Source organism: Cyprinodon variegatus, unplaced genomic scaffold (genome assembly GCF_000732505.1).
Source record: "Cyprinodon variegatus isolate N-32 unplaced genomic scaffold, C_variegatus-1.0 Scaffold181, whole genome shotgun sequence".
In the NCBI taxonomy this organism is placed as follows: domain Eukaryota; kingdom Metazoa; phylum Chordata; class Actinopteri; order Cyprinodontiformes; family Cyprinodontidae; genus Cyprinodon; species Cyprinodon variegatus.
Window position 1 is genome coordinate 560,940 of NW_015150634.1, and position 15,268 is coordinate 576,207.

The 15,268-nt window shown below is 38.5% G+C and overlaps 1 protein-coding gene across 2 annotated transcripts in view; it reads right to left on the bottom strand.

Moving 5' to 3' along the window:
* Positions 1-15,268, bottom strand: part of ttf2 (transcription termination factor, RNA polymerase II) — a 23,482-nt gene continuing 8,214 nt past the window's right edge. For both annotated transcript variants that reach the window (XM_015378908.1, XM_015378907.1), the window contains exons 10-23: positions 14,202-14,327; positions 13,935-14,085; positions 10,240-10,345; positions 9,906-10,090; positions 9,185-9,338; positions 9,004-9,095; positions 6,472-6,557; positions 6,263-6,396; positions 5,992-6,171; positions 5,358-5,416; positions 4,949-5,102; positions 4,769-4,851; positions 2,673-2,747; positions 1-606 (exon numbers count right to left, since the gene is read on the bottom strand). In XM_015378908.1, coding sequence (XP_015234394.1) covers positions 462-606; positions 2,673-2,747; positions 4,769-4,851; positions 4,949-5,102; positions 5,358-5,416; positions 5,992-6,171; positions 6,263-6,396; positions 6,472-6,557; positions 9,004-9,095; positions 9,185-9,338; positions 9,906-10,090; positions 10,240-10,345; positions 13,935-14,085; positions 14,202-14,327 — 1,730 coding nt within the window. In that variant the 3' untranslated portion in view covers positions 1-461. The remainder of the gene's footprint in view (positions 607-2,672; positions 2,748-4,768; positions 4,852-4,948; positions 5,103-5,357; positions 5,417-5,991; positions 6,172-6,262; positions 6,397-6,471; positions 6,558-9,003; positions 9,096-9,184; positions 9,339-9,905; positions 10,091-10,239; positions 10,346-13,934; positions 14,086-14,201; positions 14,328-15,268) is intronic.

Here is a 15,268-nt window from a genome sequence, read left to right on the forward strand (position 1 = left end):
AAATCAAAGTGAATTAATGGTGGCCTTAATTTATTAAAAAAGTCTGAATACACACTTGATACAACACAAACATGAACATATTTGAACACCAACAAAGAAAAAAGCCTAGAAAGGAACACAATATGTAAACATTGTGTTTGCAAAGTATTCAACCTGCAACAACAGATCTATAGTTCCACAGTTACTGCAGCATTGCTGATTATGTGGCCATTTTCTTACAATATCTAAATGCAACGATTAGAAGAGTAGATCAAAAACTGAAGCAGCAGCTGCAGTAAGAAGAGTAACAAGCTTAGGACAAATGAAGTCACCAACTGGACTTAATATTGCCTTTAATTTAACTGTTTTAATCCAATTCTTTTTTGATCATTTGGATAAAGACGTTTACATACATACAGAAATATTAACGCAAACTCCTGTGTAAACATTCAAAAGGATGACCAACAGACATTTGTTTAGTTTCAAACACCAAAAATGATTTTGAGATCAGCCAAGGAGAGTTTGGAGACGGTGCTTCCTGTTCCTGAAAGCACATTCTGGGCCAGCTCTTTCTTCTTTGTCTGCAGGGTGGTAATTTTTTCCTCCACTGTTCCTTCACACACAAACCTGCAATCACAAATTGAGCAAATACATTTGTACAGACACTGAGGTTACACTTTGCCAACAATAAATAGTTTTATTTAAAAATAAACAAACTTAAACCATATATTTTGTATTTATTACATTACTTATACATTTGTTGTTTCGTAATATTTGATTTATTGAGAAATATCAAATTTTAACATAACAGGGATCCCATATATTCCAATGAATGTAGGTGACAGAGTTCTATAACTTTGAAACATGAAAAAAGAAAATTAAGAAATGAAGCTTGATAAGAGTAAGCGTTTTATAAGGGGGGTAGGGTAGGAAGGAAGGACTGAAAGGAAAGAGATAAGGAAACATTGGATAAAATCACAAAAAAGGAGATAGAACCAAAAAAGAAACCCTTAATGTTTAATTCAAATAAATAAAAAACTTCTCTTTTTATTTGGGAAATGTTTTGTCACTTGTTTTAATCCCAGATGCAGCAACCTTGAGCAGCGTAGCTCTAGAAATTAGGTAAAAAGAAAAGGAGATAAGGAAAGGACAGAAGTAAGTAAGGAGACAGGTGGAAAAGTAAGAACACCCCATGTGGAGGAAAGGAAGTAAGCAAAGAAGGATGGAAAGACAACATGCAAAGACTGTTCATGGTGAGTTAGGGGGGAGCCTGTTGATACGGAATAAAAAGGGCCCGAAGATGGATCCTTGGGGAACACCGCATGCTGTTATTTTTAATAATGTATAAACCAACAAATATCAAAGGTGAACCTTTGAAGGCAGATAACCTGGTCAGAAATATGTATTCTGATACACTTAATTACATTATCATATGAAGACAACCTTTGAGCAGGTATGGCACATACTTATCAATCCTATCCATTCTAATGTTAAATACATTTTTAGATTTAAACATCAGTTTATGTCTGATTAACCAACATAATGTTTTACTTGGTGAACTGAGTTACTGAAATAATCTAAAGCCCCGGTCACACCTTGCCGATTTAACCAGCGTATGCCTGACGTCCCAGAATCCGCTAAAACGCTGGCATAGCTGAACTTTCTATGTATTTTTTTTTTTTCAATTTTGGGTGTATACATAGCGTTTTCATAGTGAGTCCAGAACTTATGTCCAACGACAGCCTATGCATAACGCATGGCAGCCTAATGGCTATGAAATGTCACAAGCCAGTATCCTGAGGGGGGCAGAAATGCGCCAGGAGGCGCCAGGCCTGCATAAAAACTTTTATTTGATCACAGCATTAACCTAGCTGCTGTTTAGCACCCGCCAAAATAAAAAAAATAAAAAGAAAGAATGAAGGTTTGCAGTCGCATCAGATTCAGCGTCATGTCTGCTAGGAAGTTTGTTGGTCGTGGGCGTGAAGGCAGGGAGGATCCATCACACCACCCTATGATGGTGGTGATGTCTGAAAGAGTACCGACAGTTTCCTCCTGTGAACCCCCTTTTATACCAAAACGCTGCCAATACGCCAGTATACAGTAGCTTTAAGTTAAAGGCACGTTAAGCGGTCATCTGGAACACATCAAATACATTGATAAAGGTTGGAGATAAGGTCTTGATCAGTTACGTACAAGCTACTCATAGGTTTTGAAAAAGCTAGACACCACAACTTATGAGTAACTTACACTTAATGTATGTCAATGATCAGATAACATACATGTAAGTTATGACCACATATGAGCATACGCTGGCATACGTCAAAAAATTTTGAACATTCTCAAAATCTATTGATGTACGTCGTATGTCACGTGTGCCAGCGTGCTCATAATTTATACAAAAAGTACCCGTAACTTATCCAATGTATGCCAGCGTTTTTGCCAGATTTTTCGTACATCAGGCATATGCTGGATAAATCATCAAGGTGTGACAGGAGCTTAAATTTAAAATAAAATTCAAATTTAACGAGATGCTGCTGTAAGATAGGGAACAAAGTCTGGAATAAATGAATACATTTCAGTCCTTAAATCCCGTCCTTTCATACCTTCCCAGAACATCAAATTTAAATTCCATCTATTTCCAGGCGGCTTAGGAAGCCTTTAAAAGGGATTATTCTGTTTTAAATAAGAGCTACCTGTGAATGGTGACATCTTTACGTTGTCCGACTCTATAGATCCGGTCACAGGCCTGATCCTCCAAGGCTGGGTTCCTGTCAAAGAATTTAAAGGGACCAGGGATTTTGTTAGGTTCTCTAACGCAATACATTGTAAATACTACTGCACTGCACCAAACAAAGGCTGAATTAATTGTATTATTATTAGTCAGAAACATAGAAAATGCATTTGTCTGATCTTTATTATTTTCCTTTTAAAATAAAGAAAACATCACCGCCATTTTTTTTTAAATATTCAATCTCATGCATCTTTTTTGATACATGAAAATCAAACTGATGTTTATTTGGATATAGAGTATTAATATTGTAAAAACACTGTACAGTACAAAATTTTATTTATTTTCTTATCTGTTATTTTTATACACTTTTCTAAGGTCAACATTGTGTGACCACTTCTGCTATAACATTTTGCGGCTGGAACAACACAATTCCCCCATTGTGGGATGATAAAGAGATTTTCTATTCTATTATTTGACAGATGAACGTAAAGGAGAACATCATTTTGACGTGGAAAGAAATAATAAATGGTTTTCAAATTAACAAATATTTGACAAATCAGCCATGCTTTGGCATTCTGCCCCCTTTCCATATGCTGGTGCTGTTTGAAAGCTGTGCTCTAGTGATGGGTTCATGAGGCATCGTGAAGCATTTGACACATTGGCAAACTACCTTATATTGATATTGTTTCGATACCGTATCACTGAATACTGACACCTGCTGGACATTTAACAACCCTACAGGCAGACTCTGACAGACTAAACTGACAATGATTTGATGACCTATAATATTAAATCATATTTAACACCATTTTTTGCTTTGATGTATTATTTCTTATTTTCGTTTAAATTAAAAATATGTCTGATATTTTTATATTTTGGATGGTAGGGGAAGGGGGTTATTTTACTGATTTTATTTACTTTATTTCCACCCCTTTTTTTATTATTTTCATTTCTTACTATCATTTTTTATTATTATTGTTGCTATTTATTTAATGCCTTGACATCAATGGGTGGGGAGGGTAGAAATGAGGGCAAGGGCTGGGGAGTGTTAACATGGGTGGGGAGGAAAGGTGATCTACTTCTGATGACACAAATCTGTATACACTGTACAAAATGTTGACTACCTGTGGGTAGTGCACATGTTCCTCCTCTAATGTACAAAATGTGAAAAACAATAAAAAATTGATCACAAAAAAAATGTGTGATATTTTCAGATAGACTTTTAGACAATCAATAAATTTGAACAGAAAACAGGAAAACTTAACTGAGCATATAGGAGTAGGATTTATTTATTTAAGATAACTACACAAAGAACAGCAAACTAAGAGTCAATTTGAATTCAGATAAGTTAAGTGATAACTGAGAGGAACAGGATGACACAGCAAGAACATTAAATCAAATATGAGATCACCGTTGCTCCTTACCTACTACACTTTAACGTAAAAGTAAATCCACCTGTATATAAGCCATCCGGACTGTACATATTTTTATTTTTTCATTTCTTATTTCCTTAGTTCCTATTTTTATTTTGTTTTTCATAGTGTGCGATACATGTACACTTGCACCTTAATCCTTATTTATCTTGATATACTGTATATACCTGGATATACTGTATATATATATTGTTTATTCCTAATGCATCTTTTCCTCCTTGTTTGCACCTTCTTTGACTTCTATGCCAATATGTGACAAGTGAATTTCTCCGCTGTGAGATCAATAAAGCTCATCTAATCTAATCTAATCCGAATTGTCCCAGTCGCCTAAAACCTCTCTTTTCCCTTGAGGATAATCCATTTTTCTTGATTAATTTGATGATAAATAACAAAAGATCAGATTTTTTTTTTTTTTGGCAGATTCGTTGTGTTGACAGATGCGCTTATAAACATAGTTTAGTGCATCAGTCGGTCCAAAACAGCTCCTGTATCGGTCACTTGACCTTCTGTTGACGATATGTGCACCAACACATGGTTTTGCTGTTAAAGCTAGACACATGCGCCGGCGCATCGGTGTTGCTAGACCCATCACTACTGTGCTCCATTATGTGTGCTGTGATCTCACCAATGCATATCTATGAGGAAGAGATGATTTCCTCCGATAAGATTGAGTCCAACTCCACCAGCACACAGAGAAACGAGCATAACCTAGAAAAAAGAAACCATGTTAAAGGAAAAACACACAAACTATTGCATTATTTAAAGAAATACATGAACTGATTTGAAGAATCAGAAGAAGGTGTACCTGCGGTCCTTTAGGGTTTGTGTTAAACTCTTCCACCAACTCCATGCGCCGTTTGGGGTTCACCGAGCCGTCAATGACCCCGTAAGTCAGGCCCATCTGCCGCAGATGAACTGCTATGATGCTGAGCATGCTGGTCCACTGCGACACGATCACGCTGCACAGCGAGCCGGCAGGAAACACAAGCGGTCAACAGATCGATATTAGTGTTGGGAGGTTAAAAAATAAAGCTTAAGGGAGGACAGGATCCAAAATGAGGAAGAAGGAAATGTTTCTATTTGGATGAGGTCATCCCTAAAAAAAAAAAAAAAAAAAAGAGTGGCGAAAAAATTTAAAAGCGACTTTTTGTGAATAAACAGATGAAAAACTACAAAACTATGTATTGTTAAAAGTCATTTTTTTTTTTTTTTACCTTTTCTGATTGTCGCCCTTCTCTGTTATCGTCATGAGCTCAGAAGTGATGGCAGAAATCTAAAAGTTTTTTAGTAGAAAAAGAGGGATAGGTGAGGATATACATATATATATATATTTCCCCTCCTTTGGCACCTTCTTCTTTTTGACTACTGAGCTGATGATCAATAAAGTCAATCAATCAATTCACCATGTGATAAAATTACTTTCAGTAATTTATCTTTTGAAATTTCGTTGAAATGTACCAAAAGTTACCCTCACATAACGAAACAATGTATGAATTTATATACATCGTCTGAATCCACACCGCATACGTCTAATTTTACTGAAAAGACACTAATCAGAGGCTTCATGAGGTAAATTAGTGACACAAGCTGCATGGTGGTTAAGTACATTTTGTTAGTGCAACATTTTCAGAAAACCACCAGTTAGCTTCACTATCCAGCTTTGCTGCAAGACAGACAGGACCCAGGGGGATCATGTTGACATCACATTATATTTAAATTAATTTTAAACTCATATCATGCTTAGAATATGTGCACAAAATGCACTATGCTAACATATTTCCTATTAATTCTTTTATTTTGCTGAGAGAGTACCATGATCAAATACATGTAAGGGAACCCTGGAGTCACCTTGGTGCTTTTACTGGTCTCCTCAAACAGCTTGGAGGGGAACCGCGTGCCGTTCAAGGCTACAGTGTCATTGGGGTCAGGGCCTGACTGAGAGGGCGTTGAAGAGAGGGACAGGGCGTTCAGCTGCTCCTCCAGCGACAGAACGATCCCATCACCCTGCAGCTCCGATGAGTCCAATGTCTGGTGGGAAAAGGAGGAACAATTGTTATGCATTCTATACAGATGAGTTCAATAGGAGATAGAAAAAATTTAAATAAAAGAGCCTCCGAACCTTCTTAAGAAGCGACAGGTGGCAGCAGCACTGTCTGAGACGTAGCAGCAGTGAGAGGATGTGAACAGTGCTGGATGCCTGCTGAGAGCTGGACACTGCGGGATCAGGCTGGGATAAACCGAACTCCTGGGCCACTGCAGCCAGAGCAAAAGGCACGATCTTAGTTCCTGGTTTTATCAGAGCATGCTAGATGTCAGGTGACGTCTAACCTTTATCAAACGGATTGACACTGGAAGTTTTTCCCTTGTCCAAATCCTTCCCTTCATGTCTCTTCAGATAGTTTTGCAGAGTAGATCTAAAGGAAAAACATTTATAAATATGTCTGGTAACATAAAAGCCATCATATCTGCCGTTGTCCTGGTAATTCTGTGTAATATTAAAAACAATGATTGTTTTCCTTGTTGCCCCGACTGGAATCCAAAGTCATTTCTACAACAATTAAATATAGTTTCATATCTTATTATGTCTAATATTGATAAATGTTATTTGGCAAATCTATAGATTCTTCTTTTGTTCAATCTTTTACTTTAAAACCTGATAATTTTAGCCAATATCTATCAATAAACAAATCTGGTGGGCAATGAAAAAAATCATTTATTGCACATTTTAAATCAACACTACAAATATTAGCCACTAGGGGTGCTAGCCCTTTAAGTTCCAGGTTTGGCGCCCCCTAAAGGCCACTGGCAGCACAATGCAGTCACCAAATTAAACCGTCTTTCTCATCGTTTTGGAATCTGATAGCAGAAAACTTTTGGAGCAGCAGGCTGAGAATTCCTGGAGTTACTCATGAAGACAAGAACAAATTCAGACCTTCAGATTCAAGTCAGTGAATCAAAAATATTTCTTATCTGCTAAGTTTAATATATTTTTAACTTCATACGCTCTTTTATAATCATTATGTGAATTTTTACATGATAACTTTATCTTATTAATTTAATTTCTTTTTTAATTAATTCTCATGTACAGCACTATGAATAGCCTTGCCACCAAAATGTGCTATATAAACAAACTTTCTTTGCCTTTATGGTAATGAGGAGCTCAGACTACCAGAAAGCAAGGCTGTGGGTCACATGACAGTGACACATCAGACCCTCTTAAAGGTATAGAGGAGGATCTTTTATTTTTGGGCGGATCAAAAATGAAAGCTCAACTTTCTCATTATGCATTATGGGATTAGCTGTCACAGCGGTCCACTGTCCTCATAGGCTGCTGCTTTATAAAAGTGGTTTTTATCATAGCTATATGCTAGTCTTAGGTGGTGGCAGTCATCCGTCACTGAACTGCCACTAGAGGTTGCTACTGCTGCTGTTGGTCAGACATATCAAGTTCACTTCCTGTTTTAAATGCTAAGCTGCATTGTTATTCAGGCCATCTCCGTCTGAATTAAGTTCTATTTTTCTGTGATATCTCTGCATCTAAGTAACTCTAACTGTCCAGAAGCACTTTCAAACATAGCACCTTCTGCTGCACTTGTGGCATTTACACGATTTTATTTCTGGTAGTAAGGAGTAGCTAGCTTAGGCCGGCGCCAGCTTTGCATTACTATGGCTTTGCCGTCTCCCTTAGAGTCCCGCACGGGTCGAGTTTTACCAACCCGCACCCGCCCGCACCCGTTAGGATGACTACCGAACCCGACCCCGTCACCCGCGGATATCTTCAATTCAAATCCCAACCCGACCCTACCCGTTGATATTTAACCCGCAACCCGACCCGTTAACACATGAAGTAATAGGCTATAGTACGCTGCGCTGCAGAACAGCGCCATTAACACTGCAGCAGACGTGTATGCACTGACTGTGGCCTTTTTGGAGGGAAGCCCACACTGCCGGCAGGGATTTAAGCCACAACAAGGGTGACCCCAGTGCCTGATTAATATAACATTTCTGATGTCCATAACAACACACACGCATAAAAAAAAAAAAAAATCACCAACTACCCGCCCGCACTAAAAAAATATCCGCCCGACCCCGACCCGTTTATTTTTATTTATGTATTTTTCACTCGCAAAAGAGCATTTTAGCAGGTGACCCGTCGGGGATCCGTGGGTACCCGACCCGTTGCAGGACTCTAGTCTCCCTCCCTTGACTCTTTTATGACTCTTCTTCCTCTCCTCTCTCTTGCTCCCTTGTGTCAGATGTTCAGTTATTCCTCTGCCTCCTTTAGTGATAATGGGATGTGTAATAAGTGTAGTATTTTTGTAGCTTTGGAAGCGAGCGTGTCAAAATTAGAATCCTGGCTTCAGAATGTTGAACATCAGGGAGTTAAAAAAAAAAAAAAAAAAAAGGCCCACTTGCCAAAGTTGTAGGGAAGTGGCTGTTCCAACCGTTGCATTTCCAACTTTACCCAAATGAATAAAGTGAATGTGATTGGTCGATTATCAAGAGGGTGGGATTGTTGTGGTGGAAGGTTCGCAAGCAAGTTTGGTTGTGGCCGGTGTCTTGGAAGCATTTTGCTAACCAGTTAGCAACTTATTGCTAGTAGGTTCCCAATGGGAAATTCCATTGGGACCAAGTAGCACTAAATTGGTGACTTGGAAACAACACTGTCAAGGAACGCTATGGACAGCGGAAACATGCAAGAGGAGGAGAGTTTTGTGCATTGGATTTAAGGATCAAACTTTTCTGATGGTAAAAAACATTTAAAACAACAAAACAAACGTGCAGAAAAAAAAACTCTCAGTATATAACTAAAATCTATAGTGTTCTCTATTAAAAAAATGTCATTTACTGTAATTTTACCTGGACTGAGCGAACACCACGTCATATACGGCCTGCTCGTCCTCAGAGAGTTTGAGCTCATGTACTTCACAGGTCCGGTTAGGAAGATCCACCTGTAGAACGCAGCACCTGGATTTAGTCTTTCTTAGCAGTTAGTAGGAACTCTTATTGCATGTCAATAAATATATATATTTTCTCCTACCAGTGGTTTTCCCATCGAGTCGAGCTGATTTTTAGTCCGTCTCAGCAGCAGAGTCCTCGTCAGGATGTTGAGTCTCTCTCGGCCCCTGTTGGAGCCGTTGTCCACCTGAGCTTTCCAGAGCTTGTACTCATCGAAAGGGGAACAACGCAGGAACCTGAGCGACAAATGCTGAGTTAGGAGACGTTCTCCAGGCTTCTCAACAAAGCTGAATTCAAACAGCCCTCTATATGGAGTGAATTAAGTTAAATTAAGTTCCATTATTATTGCAAACAAATAACTTATTTTTTAAATGGAAATAGAAAAAAGTAAATAAATAAATATTGTACATTAACCTCAAGATCCAATATAGAAATGAAACCCTGAAACACGTTTTAATAATAATGAAAAAGGTTTTGAGAGTGAATTTTCTCAGATATTGTTTTTTTTTATTATTGGTTTGTCTGAAATAACGTTATTCATTCAATCATTCCAAAATGTTTTTTCCAAAATGTTTAACTTTTTAATATTTCAAAAGAATGTTGATTGAGAAACTTAATGAAAAAAAAAGAAAATATATAATTTGTAAAGATGTCTTTTGAATGGAATCATTATTTAAATTGAACTTTAAAATATTGAAGAAAAACATTTATTCAATAAATATTAATTCCCTAGATCAAAATAAGAATTTGAAGGACAGATGTTGAGCTGATAATCGTGTCAAAAAAAGCGGGTTTCATCCTACTTGAGCAGTGAGTACATGTCCAGCAGGTTGTTCTGGATGGGGGTCCCGGTGACGGCCCAGCGTGCGCGGGCTCTTAGCTGACACACGGCCATGGAGGTCTGCACTTTGGGATTTTTAATGTTGTGGGCTTCATCCAGAACCACACGGGCCCAGGATACTCGCAGAAGAGGTGAGGAACCTGAAGGCTGCAGGTACAATATATCAGCTGAGGTGAATTCATTCTTTCCATTATATTTGTCTAAAACGATCCTAAACCTTCTACACTTTAGAATAATAATGGATTTGATTGTTTTGTTTTTACATAAAAACAAACGTTTATATTTGCTGTATTTACCATCTGATCAGGATCTTTGCTGGGGTTATCAGCGTCCTCCTTCTGGACTGGAATCTCCTTATTGACCAAACCGTATGTGGTCACCACCACATCGTAATCTGCTAATCTGGAGGAGAGACACAAAATAACGTAAGGCATTCACTTGGGCTTTAAAGCAGCACTAAGTTACATTTCACCTTAATACATCATCATCCAAGTCCCTGCGATGGTAATACGAGTGTTTATGAGTCGATCAGTTATCTTCACTAACTGTCTCACCGGAAAACCACATTAACAACCGTCTGTGACACTGACTCAGTGACAGTCTTGTGGCTCTTTCCTTGTGGTAAGATGAACCACTTTACAGGAGGCTGATGGTTTACCCTTCACTGACTGGTGTAAAAGTAAAAAAAAAAAAAAAAGTAGTTTACCACCATTATTACGCATATATATATATATATATATATATATATCTTCTCATTCGAAGAGTTTTCTTTATTTTCATGACTATGAAAATGAAAGATTCACACTGAAGGAATCAAAACTATGAATTAACACATGTGGAATTATATACTTAACAAAAAGTGTAAAAAAAAACTGAAAATATGTCTTAAATTCTAGGTTCTTCAAAGTAGCCACCTTTGATTACTGCTTCGCGCACCACTTGAGTCTCATCTCTTGATGAGACTCAAGTGGTAGTCACCTGAAATGGTTTTCACTTCGCAGGTGTCCCCTGTCAGGTTTAATAGGAGGGATTTATTGCCTTATAAATGGGGTTGGGACCATCAGTTGTGTTGTGCAGAAGTCAGGGGGATAAACAACTGATAGTCGTACTGAATCGACTGCTAGTATTTGTATTATGGCAAGAAAAAAACAGCTAAGTAAAGAAAAACTAGTGGGCATCATTACTTTAAGAAATGAAGGTCAGTCAGTTTGAAAAATTGGCAAAACCGTGTCCCCAAGTGCAGTCGCAAAAACCATCGAGTGCTACAAAGAAACTGGCTCATATGAGGACCGCCCCAGGAAAGGAAGACCAAGAGTCGCCTCTGCTGCGGAGAATAAGTTCATCTGAGTCACAAGCCTCTGAAATCGCAGGTTAACAGCAGCTCAGATTAGAGACCAGGTCAATGCTACACAGAGTTCTTGCAGCAGACACATCTCCAGAACAACTGTAAAGAGGTGAATCAGGCCTTCATGGTAAAACTGCTGCTAGGAAACCAGTGGTAAGGAGAGGCAACAAGCAGAAGAGACTTGCTTTGTCTAAAGAACACAAGGAATGAACATTAGACCAGTGGAAATGTGTGCTTTGATCTGATGAGTCTAAATTTGAGATCTTTGGTTCCAACCATTGTGTCTTTGTGCGACGCAGAAAAGGTGCTTTGCTGATGACAACTGTTGGGGATTTTTTCAAAATTGAAGGCATACTGAACCAGCATGGCTTCCACAGCATCTTGCAGCAGCATGCAACTTTTTACTTCTTCTCCTTACATTTTTTTGCAATTATATCTACTTTCTTCTCCTTACATTTTAAACAGACTTTTTCACTTCAGTTCATTTTCATTATTACATGTTGATATAAAAAAGAAATCTACCAAAATAATTTGTTTCATCCAGACAATTTCTTTGTGGTTGATGCAAAGTGAAATTTGACACCTTTGCCAATATTTATAAAACTAAGAAAAGTATGAGGAAATTATCATCTAGAATTGTAGAAAAATGTTACTTTAATATGGAAGTGCAGTAAAGCATGTCCTTAAAATTTTTTCCTTCGTTACTTTTACACTTTAAGCACTTTCAACCACGCCGCGCCTGCCCAGTAACCAAACGCCCGCATACATCCATCATGTGAGGCAGAGGCTGATCATTTGTGATCTAAATTTAGACAAAATCAATCATTTATTCGCCAACCTGCACAACAACAGCAGCTGTTATTTTTCAGTTCATGTCCAAGTCATGAAAATGTGTTCCTCAGCTTTGAGAGGCAGAGGCGGTTCTAAACCATATTTACTAGGTGGGGCCGGGGTGGAGGCCACCATGTTTAAATGGTGGCACCAAAAAGCATGAAACCAAAAAATTCATCTTTAAAAAATATTAAGTGAGCCACAGAACCAAAATTATATTTGTGGCACTGCACTGAATAAAGTGCAATTTCCATGTCATTTAATCTAATTCAAATTGTTATGTTGTTCCAGTTTAAAATCTGTATTTGGCTTTAAAAATGTTAACTTTATTGTACGTAAAATTTAAAAATCCCTTACAATGGGGAAAAAAAGCAAGTGAAATAATTAGTTGCTAAATAGATATGTACTAAAAGATAGAATAAAACTGTTCTCTGGAATATTGGGTCAATTAAAATTCATTATATAGGAATATTTCATATTTTTTACTTATTTAAAATGAATGTGACGAAATCCTAAGTTGAACTTAAGTTAAACTGGTCAATTCTACTGAAACAAATCAGAGAATTTCTCTAATTTGGTTCACAATAACATTTAGCAGAAACTGATCAATCTCAACACTACAAAAGCTATAAACCTAATTTGTTAATCAGAATTAAGACAGCTTCTTCAGGCGGGGATCAGAACATCAAGGTCCCCGCCCTCGACTGCCACCCATCACACATTGCACCCGACCCCTTTGGCCCCTCCTACAGGTGGTGAGCCCATTGGAAGGGGGACTCACGTTTCTTCTTCGGGGCTGTGCCCAGCCAGGCTTCATGGGTTAAAGCCCGGCCACCAGGCGCTCGCCAGCGTGCCCCACCTCCAGGCTTGGCTCCAGAGTGGGGCAGCATCTGCTGTGAAGTGTGTGCTGTACGCTTCACAGCGGCCTGTTGTGGTGAAGAGAGAGCTGAGCTAAAAAGCAAAGCTCTAAATTTACCGGTCGATATACGTTCCTACCCTCATCTATAGTCATGAGCTTTGGGTCATGGCCGAAAGAGCGAGATCCTGGATACAAGCGGCTGAAATGAGTTTTCTCCGTAGTGTGTCTGGGCTCTCCCTTAGAGATAGGGTGAGGAGCTCAGTCATCCAGGGAGGACTCAGAGTAGAGCCGCTGCTCCTCCACATCGAGAGGAGCCAGTTAGGGTGACTCGGGCATCTGGTTAGGATGCCTCCTGGACGCCTCCCTGGTGAGGTGTTCCAGGCACGTCCCACTGTGAGGAGGCCCAGGGGGAGACCCAGGACACGCTGGAGGGACTACGTTTCTCGGCTTGCCTGGGAACGCCTTGGGATTCCCCCGGAGGAGCTGGCCTAAGTGGCTGGGGAGAGGGACGTCAGGGCCTCCCTACTGAAGCTGCTACCCCCGCAACCCAACACCAGATAAGCGGAAAAAGATGGATGGATGAATTAAAACAGAACTATAAAGATTGTCAAAAGGACCCATTCGTCACCATGTCTGTTCCAAAGAATATCGTCATTAGAGTTTTTTTGGCATTATGTCTGCAGCACAGGGAAAATAACAGTCTGTCTAGAACCGCCCATAATGAGGTCTCTGACTTTGCTCAACCTTCAAATAAAGAAATGAGCAACACACTAGAAGAAAAAGCAGCTTCCCAATAAAGGCAAGCATCTTTCTTTCAGACTGGAAAGAAAACCAACAATGTGACCAAAAGGAGGTTGATAGGTTTTCCCTGATTTGACAGCAGGATTGAAGACAGACAGTTTTAATTAGAATAGAGACAGAAGCGACGGGGTCATTAAGAAGAGTGTGGTTCTCACGCTCTGGCGCTTTTCTCGCGGCTGGGTCCGTGGTACAGATACACAGACATCCTGCCCGTCTTCACATGTCGTTCAATTTCCTTCTTCCAGTGATGAATCAGAGAGGCAGGACAGATGACCAGAGTGGCTTTAGAGACGACAACGGTGGAATCTGTAATGCAAAGAAACAACCAAACAAACCAGATAACCGTTGTATATTCTTATTGTGTTAGAAATCACTACGCTGCATTTCCTTAGATAAAACAGAGGATTAATAACAAAGATTACCACTTTTAGACACCCAGCAGTCCAGCTTCTTCCCTTCCTTTTCGTCATCTTCCTTTTTAGCCTCAATCTTCTTTTTCAGGATGAGAGAAATCATGGTGAGAGTTTTCCCCAAGCCCATGTCATCCGCTGAAGGCAAAAGAAGAAGGAAAATGGATTTTCATGGGAACTTTACAAAGTTTAATGATTCTACTTATATAAGTAAAACAGCAAATTAATCAATCTTTATAAAAGGCTCTTTCATTTAATGGCCTTCATTTAGCTCATATTCAGGAGTATTTTTTTTTCAAAAAAGTATTTGAAGCAAATAAACCGTGAGGGGATTAGAGTACTCCTACTTTAAAAACACCTCAGCCATTTTAACCTGCAGGTCAATACTGCAAAGAAGAAAAAAGAAAAAGGCAAATTCTTCATACTATTGAATAATGCACCAAAACTAATGGCTTTCTTTATTTTCACTTTATAATATAATCAACACAGGCATTAATGTTGCTGCACTTTAAACTGGGAAAGTGTTGATTTTTAGTCAGATAACACATTGCAAATTAGGCAACTACCAAAAAAAGGCTCTTTTTTACTCACTTTCAGGTTTAAATAATTAGAACAGAGGTAACCAATTAAAAATCAGTGGGGTCTAAATAAAGAAAATCACAACCAGTAAGGATCTGGAGTCATTTTTAATCATAATGCGTTACTTTAAACAGAATCTAACACTGAAATAAAATGAGGTTTTTTATGCATCCATGTTATACATTGAACTTTTAAATAAAAATATACATAAAAACAAAATAGAACATTTTCCATCTTAAAATCTAAAGTGTTTTTTTGAAGTAGAGAACAACAATAGTTCAGTTCGTTATATAGACAATTCCTGATTCACATATTTTATAAAACAACTGAACTGTTTGGTTTTTTATTCCTCTTTTACGGCTTGATGAGAGCAGTGGGCTTTATGCTGCCCTGCAAGGCTTTAAAACCAGGTTTGAATGGAGGCAAAACCATTCTGAAGCACATATCAAGGTGCTCATTTTGAGCCTGGATCCATATTTATTTTTGTTTATGTTCATGAT